Source organism: Anastrepha ludens, chromosome 3 (assembly GCF_028408465.1).
Source record: "Anastrepha ludens isolate Willacy chromosome 3, idAnaLude1.1, whole genome shotgun sequence".
In the NCBI taxonomy this organism is placed as follows: Eukaryota; Metazoa; Arthropoda; class Insecta; order Diptera; family Tephritidae; genus Anastrepha; species Anastrepha ludens.
The window spans coordinates 98,557,322-98,569,855 of record NC_071499.1 but is presented as its reverse complement, the minus strand read 5'-3'; the positions used below and the strand labels follow the sequence as shown (position 1 = coordinate 98,569,855).

Sequence of the window (12,534 nt, the reverse complement as noted above, 5' to 3'; positions counted from 1 at the left end):
ACGGAGTTCACACTTTCGAGAACCACAACGGGCAGTCAGTGATTGATATCGCTTTCGTAGACCGAGCTACGGCGATAAACGTCAAATGGAAACGGGAAGACAAATTATACGCGCATAGCGATCATCTCCCCATCACAATAGATATAAGCAAGACCATTAAAAAGCCAAGCTGCCACAGAGTATAAGCGAAAATATGGAAGAGGAGGTCTTTTAACATAAAAGCCTTCAACGAAAAATGGGAAGGATTAAAAATTACTGGTGGCACGTCAGATATTATTGCCGACCAGATACCGCGTCATATGGAAGCAGCTTGTGATGTGTCGATGCCTACATGCAAAAAACCGGCCAACAGAAAACCGGTATATTGATGGTCGACTGAGATAGGTGAACTGTGCGAAACATGCAATGAAGCAAGAAGACGATCTCAAAGAACGAGTCGAAGACCAGTATTCGAGAACTACGGGCAGAATTTAGAGCACACCGACTCAAGTTAAGGAAAGCTATAGAGCAAGTAAAAAGGGATGCTTTAAAAAAATTATCGATGACGCGGATGACAATTCATGGGGTATTGCCTAGGGGGTGAAGTGTACGTTGCTTCTTGGGGCAATGCACACAGGGGCGTATGGCAGTTGTGCCAGTAGCCTAAAGACCGACCATTGTGGTAGAATGCCACTCCTGCACGAGCTGCCCCTGCTTTTAACTAAAAATGGCGGATCTAGAGAGGCAAAACTAAAAAAAAAAACCGTAATCCTAGGTGTAATTCGAACCGTGACTATAGGATGAATGGCACTACGTAAGTGTGTCTTATAACGGTGACCTCCAGATATCGGGCGCCCTCTGGCTGTAATTAGCCTTACCGCGACACCGGGGCACTGTCGTGGCTCGACCTTCCCTTCCACTTTACTCGTGGGACCACATGGCAGAGTCAAACATTAATTTATTAAAAAGGGCAGGAGTGCCTAATATAAACCAGGTCGATAACGACCTTTCGGTAAACAGTGCCGAACTACCAACCACATCGCAGGCAGCCAAGGGCAACCAATGCCCTCCAACTGCCAGCGAAATCAAAGATATGGAAGTTGACGACATGGCCCTGGGGCCAGATGGCAAAGCTTCTGCAATATCACCAGAGGAAGAGGAGAAACTACTAGCTTCTCCCACTCGTGACTCAGGAAGAAAGGATGAAAACGAGGGGCGGCTGTGTGGTGCCGCCAGAAAGCGTCCAAAGTACTACCTTAGAAAGAGTCACAGCATTGACGAGGCAAGAGAGCTGACTCAAAAACCAGCTGATGTGAAGCGACAACGCTCCAGCAGCACCACGCCAAAACAAAGCGACCCTAAGCGTGCCAATTTACAGGGGAGCTCTAGCGTTCTAGCTCTAGTTCCACAAATGCTTGAGTCGAATGAAAAATGGAGGGCAGTGCAAGTTTTTGCAACTCGAATTATCGTGAAACTTCGCAACATTGATTGGAGGCGAAGGAACGACGCGAGACGAACGCGGCAGCAACCACAACTGTCGCATTGATAAAAAAAAAGCAAGACGCACAGAAGACGAATATAACCTGACGATTGAGCTTATTGCTCACGACGGGCTCTAGACGTAATTACCAAAACGGTATCCGTCGGTAGGATGAACCGTCGGACTTGATGTGCTTTTAGTGGCGTTTAAGTCCCACACTGACTAAGGCTTTCGATTGCTTTTACACCTCGTGGGAAAAAAAAATAAAATCGTTATGACATCGAAGCCAAAGCCCAATCGTTCCAGTGGAATAGCCCGGAAGAGCCAAGAGTTGTCTTATGTATGCCTCTCATAAACAAACTAAACAAGCTAGATTGCTAAAACCTCGTCTTCGAGACGAGAGTACCAATATAAAAAAATACAGGGCGCACCATCTTTTATGTCGGTATGTAAACGCTGAATAACTTTGTCATTTACCAACCGATCGACTTCAACATACATGTTTTCGATACGTCAATTCAGTACAATTTCAACCATGGATCGCTTTACACTGAAATCGACCCGTTAAAGCCCGAAATGCTTGAAGAGGTGATGACAAACGCAGAAAAAAGGTCATAGTTTGTCATTGCTAAGCTAATAAAGGTGGCTACTTGATTGATATTGTGTTCAAAAAATAGTTTTAATAAATTGTAAATAACCAAACCAAATAAAAATACTTCACTTATACAAATCAGTTCTTTTTTTCAAAGTTGTTCAAGGTTTTCATACCGGTATAAAAGATGGCGCACCCTGTAATAATCCAAAGTCGAATGTACGTAGCTCGCGAAATTTGAAAACTCACTACGAGGTCTACCGTATGGTAGAGTAGTTGTTGGGGTCTCTTCAGGTAGTTGATGGAAACGCTTTCTGACGTTAATAGGAGGCGAAAAAGCCTCCAATAAATGCCTGCTGAAACTGCTTGCTGAACATGGTTTTATGCGCCATGGATAGGCAACATAAGGAGACATTCCGTCAGTGCCCTAAGTGCAGTATTTTGCCATGCTCGCAGTTGTATCCACTTCGTGTCACTAGCCCCCGGAAGCTGAATAATTTTAAACCGGCCGGCTGATTGCATTAAATATCGGTAACAACGCTTCTTAATATTTGCCTAGCACTCGTGGCGCGGGTAGTAATTAAGAACCTCGTTTCGATCCGACTTATTAAGTCAGTTATTTCCTCGATATCACTCTGGAGTTGATTGTAGTTTAGTTCTAGTAACTCTTGCCGCTTACACCCTATTCGGTGTTTTGCCAAATTCCTCCTACTTTTTGTGACGTGAGTTTTGATGTTGTTTTACAAATCGAGGCACCTACAGTTCTTCATGGCAGAAATACACTCGGAGGTTTTGCCTTTGTCTGCGGAGAGGCGACTGCTATAGAAAAAACTTTATACTCCTCGGAAATAATGTCTGCATCGGAGTGCGAGAGACCCATTGAGCGTCTACCTCGGTAGCGCTGGAAATTATCGGCTGTATCGTTTATGATGGTTTCGATCGTAGAGCTCTACAACAAGGAGAAATATAGTCACTTGTCCAAAATACCCAAGTCTGACATGTGACAACGAAAAGTAATAGAGTAATTCAGTCGTAAGATGTACGTGTACAAGTAAAGTAAAGCAGTTAAGTGTTGGAAATAAATTCAATCAAGTGGTGTTGACATTAATTTGTGTCTTTTATTCGGCAATCCAGTGGTCGAACTCAGAGGAGTTATTGTAAGAGATTTATTTTAATTTTAACTCAAGAAAACTCGTAACAATATAAAGGAAATTTAGACAATCTTCCACGAAATGTCTCGATTTAGGTATTGGTATATTCCGAAAAATTTAGGCGTAAACCGAAATGACGTAAATCGAATTCTTAGGCTTCTAAATGATTACAAAGGCAAATTTATTAATTGTTGCAAATAAAATAAGGTGCATAGTTAATTTAATTGCACACTGAAAAATGTATGGTACAAAAAGTATATAAACACATTGGAAGCATTAAAAAATAACAATTAAGAGTTGCATTGGATTTAACTATATTTCATTCATCTGGAGTATTATTTGATCAAGACTTCAAAAAGCATTTGAATATCGTCGTCTGGTGGACTTTGCTCCGAAGTCTGCCCCTGGCGTTTAGAAGTAGTATCCGGTGAAGAAATTTCAGATACGAGTATACAATAATTTGAAGTGATAAACAGATATGTACATGCCCATATATACCAAAAATACTTTATAGAAAAATGAAATATATTTACTTATATACTGCACCTATGTATGAACTATTAAAATAGAATTTCTACTTACCGGTATAAATGTGATGACTGTGACAATAATTATTTACATTTCGAGGACTATACAGCACCTTTTTTTGTATACCGCTTTCACAGTGAAACGCGTTTCGTTTTATTCCATAGTACAGATCATAATCGTGGATTTCTGAGAGACCAAACGTATTGAATTTCTGGGCAGCACTCATTACACTATCTTGTTCTGAAGGTATTGCTTTGAAATACTTAGTGTGGTCTTGATAATATGGACATAAATCTCTTTTTACTCGCATAGAAGCGAGCGACGTTAGTGGTAAAGATGGTGAAATTGTATAGGTATGTGGCTCAGACATTTGAGTACTTTTAAAAGCGTAATTGCCTATCACGTTATTTGGCTCATCATATACATTTTCCGTATGATTACTAAGAATGGAGTCGCTTGAGTATATGGGTTTCTTCGTAAGGTAAAGGTCTTTTTTTTTATCAAAATATTGAGTAAAAACTTCCAGGTCAGTATCTTTACAAAAAATTCTTTCCCCCCGAATAGTGTTTTCATTACGCTCAGAGTCTTTTGATTGTTCCAAAGAAGAGTGTGAAGAAGATAAACGCCTTAGTTTCTGCTTAATACAGCGACCGATTGCTATATCAGGTGAGTCCTGAAATTCTAGTGGAGGATCTATTGGTGCTAATGGGACTTTTTTTAATGTGTTGAAGTTTTCCGCACTCATTCCACCTTCAGAGCAGTTATCAAGTGAATCAAATTGAGATACTTCGCCGTCACTTTCAACAATCTGAAAGCAAACATTAAGATTTATTACAAATTATAACAAATATTCCATGACTTGAAGTAAAACGTACTTCGATTTCATGTTTGCATAAGCCCTGTCGGTATGAATCTCCACTAGATATTGAACTGTTGGTGGTAAGTGGAACTCCTGAGTCATCACTTAACGATGTTTGTGCATTTAGTTCAACACTGTTCACGCTAGACATGTCATGAGGAGGCGGAGGAAGAACGCCAACATAATCAGTACAGCTTGATTGACACATTTGGAAAATAGTAGAAATAGCAGAACTATTGTTAAATGTTGATGATGTAGGAATATTACAGTTGGAATCTTCAATTTTAATTACTGAATCCATTTCCGACAAATTTTATAACTGCAAAAGACACATAAAAAAATAACATGTTATATAAATGTTCTTTTACGTAACTTTTTGTTATATAAATATTCTTTTTAAAACTAAATAATTGTTACTGATATTTGCGAACGAGTTGCTGAACGTACTCGTTTGTTTCAACGGTGACCAAAATGTGATATTCTGATTGAACAACATAAATTTCTATCGAGAGTGTAGAATGCGAGGTTACTGATCGTTTCCGTTTGTTTCAACGGTGACCAAAATGTGATATTCTGATTGAACAACATAAATTTCTATCGAGAGTGTAGAATGCGAGGTTACTGATCGTTTCCGTTTGTTTCATTTAAGATATTTTTCCTTTTATTCAATTCATTATAACAACATAGATTAATACCAATTCATTTATTTAAACAACACAAGACAAAATCAAATAAAATCTGAAAAAAAAAACGGAATATTAAATCTACTCAACAACGAAATAAACCAAAAATCAAATAACAACCTTCTTTCTCCTTTCGGAACTTTTTGTAAAATAAGACATCCCCCGGAGGTAATCCCTAGTTAAAATAATGTGACAAAAAGAATTCGTTAAAAAATGCTGTTGATTTATTACGTATAAGTGACGTGCTGAACACAATTCAGCATTATTGTTTTTCAAAACAAACACAATAACAAAATAAACAATACCAAATAAACAAAATCTAAACAAACAAAATTAGTGTGCAAGTAGAGCCTACTCCACCGCGCGAACGGAGTATGGCCGTTACTACCCCGCAAACAACAAAAACAAATCAGATTATATTAACGTAGGCAAGTTATAACAAAAGCGTGTTTTATCCTACTTTCGAATCAAAGTGTTTACTCATTTTTCAAATGATAAATAGTGCCAGCAGTGTACTTTCGCAAAAGAATTAAAAATCAATATCTTGTTTATGTTTAAACGAAAACCCAATTAAACACAAAAAGAAAACAAAAACAACCAACATGTCTGTTGTTTGCCAGAGCGAACGCAGACTCGCAATCCAAAGTGCTTACAAAAATAACGCATATTTTACCATAGTAGCGGACAATGCGAATCTGGCCTCAGCACAACCGCGAGCTCGATCTTGCTCTCCATTGCAGGCTGCTATAGAAACAAATCAAAGCAACAACGACACAAAATGCGCAAAAACTACACCGGCACTAAATGCGAAAACTTCCGTTCGAGGTTCTTCAACAACTAAAACCCTGGAATTAAGTATCTCAATCCCCGCTGCCAGCTATAGCGAGCAATGTAAAACTCCCACTCAAACAACCCCTGCTATTCTCACTCACACAACCAACATACCTGTTACGACACTTGCCTTTAATAGCACACTCACAACAACTTCAACAATTTTCACTTCTGCTCCGATAAAGTCAACAAGCATATTATCTAGCCAGCAAGGCGAATTTATTACAGGTGACAGCAAACACATATAAGTAAAACCCTACATGTATTTGTTGTTGCGTTTGGTGCAAGCATCATGTCAAAATCAGCAAGCAAATGTAAACATACGAATGTAAACATACCAATACATACAAACAAAGCATATCATTTTGACGTAAGCCATACCTACGGCGAAAAATTCAGCTGGGTGAATGCTGTCACCTTATTAAATCCACCTTGCTAGCCAGCAAACATCAACCAACAAACAACAGCAACAAACACTAAACGAGAACAACACAAAAAAGAGCACTCGCAACTCTCCTAGTAAATTAGAACCAGAGAACGTTTATGTACAGGGAAGTCTCACGAGCCGCGAATAGTGTGAATTGTCAAAAATGAAATGTAATCGCGAAGAATTTTTCACCTCGCTCAACTCGACAGCTGTGAACTTCTTAACAGAGCTGATTACAGTGAATTATGTACAGGTACATTGGTCAGTTTTTGGTTTCTGTATGAAATCAAATTGACGAATGCCGACAGTATTTTGCAAGGGATTTGCTGGTGCATTTCTATGTTCCCTTGATAACCGAAAATGTATTCAATTTATATTTTCAAACAAATACAATGCAAATAAAGATTTGAAATTGTGTGCGCCAACATTTAAAATCAAGTAACTTTAATGTTTGTTGATTTAATTTAAAAAGTAGAATTGAAACAAAATACATTATAAAACGATCTCACATTTTGTTGTGTGCGTTTTAGTAAATTAAAATCTTCATACAAATTTGATGAAAATTTTTACTAATTTTTCGACTCGAAATTAATTTTAGACAAGAATTCAAAAAGCATATTGGTATATTGATGAATATATGTATATGTATATCAATATATACAGGGTGAACGATATGAAGTGTTACCAACTTCACACTGCTTGTATCTGTAAAAAAGCTCATGACATCAACGTCAAAATTGTTCTAATGACAGTTCAATATATTGTTTATAAGCATTTGCGTCTCAGTTTAGTTCAATTTTTTTTTTTCTGTGATGGAATTCAAACGTAATAGAGTGATTGCGTTATATAGGGATGGCCATGTAAAATTTGCTTTTTGAATCGGCTATAAAAAAAACTAATCAATATTTTTTCAATTTTTTTTTTATTTTGAAGATTGAACATTGTCATTTATGAATGAAAAATAACATCGTTCAAATGACTACCACGACTGGCTTTACAGTAGGCCATTCGATCAACCCAATTTTTAAGCACATTTTCGATTGTTTGAGCTCCAATTTCACGAATGGCAACTTCGATTTCGTGTTTTAAAGCATCAATCGTCTCTGGATGGTTCGCATAGCATTTGTCCTTAACGGCTCCCCACAAAAAATAGTCCAACGGGCTTAAATCACAGCTCCGAGGCGGCCAAGTTACAGCGTCCTGTTGAAACCAAATGTCGTCCATGTTATCCTCTTCAATTTTTGGAAACAACTCGTTGAGCATGTCACGGTAACGCTCACCATTTACTGTAACCGCGGCTCCTCGCTCATTTTCGAAAAAAATGGCCCGATGATGCCGCCAGATCAAAAACCACACCAGACAGTGACTCGTTGTGGATGCTTTTGCTTCTCTACAGTAACGTGTGGATTTTCCCCCAAATCCGACAATTTTGCTTATTGACGTAGCCACCGATGTGAAAATCAGAAAAGAAGAAGAAGTCTCACCACTTTGGAAATAGGTTTTCAATATTTCCCAATTTTTTTCAAGCGTATAGCGTCCCATTTCGTAAATGTCAAACCTTTAAGTAAATTATGAACACATTTGACTTGTCATTTGTGTTACCATTCTCAAAAAAATAGGTGGTTCAAAAAGCAAACGCTATATGACCCACCCTAATTACATTCCTCAACAGGTCTAATATTCGAAGTATTACATTCCTCAACAGTAATAATCAGTTCATGATTAATAATTATCCAAATAAATAAATACATCACTTTTTTTTATTAAATAAATGGTACGATATTATGGTAACGGTATTATAAATAATCTTCCATTTGAGTTACATTATCCTGGATATAATTATTTAGGACCTGGTACTAATCTTGAATTAAAACTTGAAAAAGATGTGCATCCAATTAATAAATTAGACGAAGCAGCTAAAGAACATGATATTGCATATTCTAAAAGTAATGATATAAATAAAAGACATGAAGCTGATAAAATTGTAGAGTCAAGAGTTTTAGCAAAAGATGCTAGTTTATTAGAAAAAGTAAATGCATATTTAACTACTAATGCTATGAAATTAAAAAGAAAAATGCATATGGGTTTGACAACTCACAATTCATCAACTGAAGAACTGATAGATAATAAAAATGATGATAAAGATGAAATTAATTTTATTCCAAAATGTGGACGATACATTAAATATGAAATATGTATCTCTAAATGAAGATCAACAAAAACAAGTTTATGATGCAATGAAAAATAAAACAGATATAACTATAAAATTAGAACCAATTCAATTACAATGAACTAAAGAAAGTGTAATGAACGAAACATATTTACCATTAACTAGAAAACAAATTAATTCTATAAAAACACATGTTTCACAAAGTCAAACCGGTTAACAAATTAAACATTTGAATAATAATAAAACTACTTTAGACATTTTTTCATTAAAATTATCTATGTCTCAGTTACAAAGTTTTAAAAACAAAAAAAATGGTGGATTTTTACCAGCACTATTACCACTTATTCCAGCAATAGGAGCTGCAGTTACTGCAGGAACAACATTATATAGAGCATATAATGATAAAAAAATAATGATAAATTATTAGAAGAAAAAATACGTCATAATAAAGCATTAGAAGAAAAAACTATAAAATTTGGTAATGGTATGTTACTTAAAAAAAATTTTATTCTAAATTAATTCCAATTAAACCATTAAGTAATTATGATTTAAACAAATATGCTAGAAAATTTAATATAGCAAATTTTAGGGGTGTATTCATGAAAGATAGATTACCAAAACAGATAAAAGACGTAAAGGGTGATTTTTTAGCTATTATCTTTTTAAACAGTTGGTTTAAACAGCTGACGCCCGTTTCGTGTTTTGTTTCACTGTCAAACATCTTCAGTTTGGTCTATAATTTAACCATGAATCATCTTACAAACGAACAACGCTTGCAAATCATTTTATTATAAAAATGCGTGTTTTGTTAAGAAAGTTTATCGCGCGCTTCTTCCATTTTATGGTCAGTGGCGCATTTGCAAAAGGATTTAGGTGTGAAGCCTTTCAAAATACAGCTAGAATTGAAGCCGAACGACCTACCGCAACGCAGAATTTTTGGTGAATGGGTTCTTGGAAAGTTGGCCGATTTAAATGGACAGAAAATTTTCCAGCGAATACAACTGTTCATTGTTTAATTATTAGTGATGATAGTTATTCGTATAATTCATTAACAAATCAAGTAATGCATGTTTGACTTGTTTTTTAAATGTTTTAATATTTTAATCAACTAAAAATTAATTGAAATAAATATGTAATTAATTATATTCATAATTAAAAAATCTATCTAAAATTTACAAGTTTCTAAACGATGCGCAAAACAAATATATGGAAGGTCATTTAAAATTTACCAAATTAGATTATAAAACTAAATTAACTATTAAAAATTTTTATACTCATAAACCAATAAAAAGATTAAATGAATTATTTCCAAATATTATAAGAGCAATTATTTGTGGACCAAGTAATTGTGGAAAAACAAATGTATTATTAAATATATTATCAAATATTTATTATTCTGATATAATAATTTGTTCAATAACTTGCTATCAAGAAAAATATAAATTTTTAGAAGATATGATAATCCAATTTAAAATGATTTAGAATCTAAAGACATAAAATGTTTATCAATTCAATCTCTACCAACACCTGAAAATGTTAAACCATATTCTGTTATAATATTTGATGATATCTCTACAGAACAGCAAGACAATATTGCAAATTATTTTGCTTATGGTAGACACAATAACATTTCTTGTTTTTATTTATGTCAAACATATTCAAAAATTCCTAAACAACTGATAAGAGATAATGCTAACTATATAATTTTATTTAAACGAGATAAAACTAATCTAAAGCATATATTTAGTGATCATTGTAATGATATGGATTATGATATTTTAAAAAGCCTGTGTATTCAATGTTGGAAAGAACAGTTTAGTTTTTTAGTGATAGATAAAGAACAAGGAACTAATGAATGTGCAGTATAAAAAAAATGTTTGAGTTTTTATTGAATTCGATTTTTTTTAATTGTTTTTATATAATATTAATTTTTCGGTTACATCATTTATTGTTTTATCACTCAAATCAGTTTTTTCTAAAAATGTTAAAGAATATTTTATATTTGTAAAATTTATCTTTCCTATCATATGCACCGCGATCATTAAAAAAGCAGGAGCACGCTCCCGGCCGTTGAAATACAATATAGAGCGGATCCAGTTTACCGCAGTAAGAGCAAAATTTCGAAACGATCTGCAAGCAAAGTACCGCTTGCTCCCAAGTAACGCAGATGAACCAGTTGCATTGCAGTGGAGCGCATTCAAAGCTGCTATGAAAACTTGTGCTGATAACATCCTGGATCCAACCCATAAAGGTAAAATGCAATGGATACGCGAAAATAATGTGAACGAAAAGCCATTAAGGCAAAATTATTATCGGTGACGGACCGAGGCGGCGATCAAGCCAAGCAGCTAGAAGAACAATATCAATCTCCAGAAGACAGCCCAACGCTTCGTGCGTCGCGACAAGAGGAGTTACATCAACAATCTGGCAGATGATTCTGAAACAGCAGCTAGAACCGATAATTATCGTGCGTTATTCAATATCACAAAGAAAATGGTGGACAAAAGCTTGATCGTTAAGCACACCACTAAAGACCTAAACGAAAATCTTCTAATGACGGCCGAAGATCACCTGCGCCGTTGGAAAGAGCATTTCTCAGCTGTGCTTAACAACTTTTTAAACCCTGCTTTATACAAACATTCCGTCGGCAGTAGAACAATAGAAATGAATTTAAAAATCAAAACTTCACAACCCGACTTGTCGAAAATCGCTTCTGCGCTAAAACAACTTCTCAATAATAAGGCTGCAGGCATTGTTGGTCTTCCAAATTAACTTTTTAAAGTCATGTAATGCTCTCTACCGAACTATTACTCCCACTTATAAAATCTGTGTGGCATAATGTAACTCATCCTTAAGAGTGGAAAGAAGGAATTATTATGAAGCTGTAAAAGTGACTTGACCTGTACAGACCATATCAAAAATCCCCGTATTATCATAGAACAAAGTACCGAGTATAAGTCCAAACTTCACCTGCTGTTAATCGATTTTGAAAAAACGTTCGATAGCGTAAATAGGGAATGTATATGTTTTATTTTGCGGAGGAGAAGAGTACCAGCTAAACTTGTAGCCTTTATCAAGGAAAGCTACAATGTTGTCAAAGCTTGTTGTCATGTCCTCAATAAAGGAAAGTTATTGGAACCTTTTCTCGTGCTGACTGGCATTCGGCAGGGTTGCATTCTGTCCCCAATCCATTTCCTACTTGTAATTGAAGACGTTCTTAACGATTATTTTGCTAACGAAAACCATCAAAGAGGTATTCATACTTAAACTATTTAATATATGCCGACGGCATTTGTCTGCTGTCGTATAGGACGTACGATATAAAATCCAAGACTCAGTCAATGCAGGAACAAGCGTAGGAAAGACAAAAGCATTTAACCTGAACTGCTCCTCATGAGATTTTTTAAGAATGGGCGCGCAGGTTTTTAAGACTTGCATAATTTTTGTTACTTGGGAGGATCGCCGCAGATGGAGGAAATGAAACTGACGTTGAAAGCAGAATTACTAAAGCCAAAGCGCCGTTCGGCAATCTTGAAACGCTCTAGTAAAATAATAACATAACTATGCGCACCAAAATCCGAGAACAACTCCGACTGTACAACATGGAAGGTCACCGCAATGATCATAAGGCGTCCGAAAAATTCACTAATCGCTGCTTGCGCCGAATTTTCCGGCCTCGAAATATATCTAACCCCGAATTACTGTGAAAGGCTAATCAATATGATGTGGCGAAGTGTGGTGAAATCCGAAGAACACCAGCGCTCCGATGGAACACCTGCCAACAGACAGGACGAAATGTAGGCAGACTACTTGGTGCCGTTCAACGAAGGCTGA

General features: G+C 35.9%; 1 protein-coding gene across 8 annotated transcripts in view; it reads right to left on the bottom strand.

The window, feature by feature from the left end:
• LOC128858560 (probable cyclin-dependent serine/threonine-protein kinase DDB_G0292550) overlaps positions 1-12,534 on the bottom strand; it is an 85,947-nt gene that overhangs the window by 69,532 nt on the left and 3,881 nt on the right. For 7 of the 8 annotated variants that reach the window (XR_008454030.1, XR_008454029.1, XM_054094951.1 and 4 more), the window contains exons 2-3: positions 4,606-4,908; positions 3,785-4,538 (exon numbers count right to left, since the gene is read on the bottom strand). Coding sequence is in view for 6 of the 8 variants with exons in the window: in XM_054094951.1 (XP_053950926.1) it covers positions 3,785-4,538; positions 4,606-4,890 (1,039 nt within the window). In the remaining 2 variants the exon portion in view is untranslated. Of the gene's footprint in view, positions 1-3,784; positions 4,539-4,605; positions 4,909-5,036; positions 5,110-12,534 lie in introns of those variants that run through there. The other variant, XM_054094949.1, reaches the window with a different exon arrangement.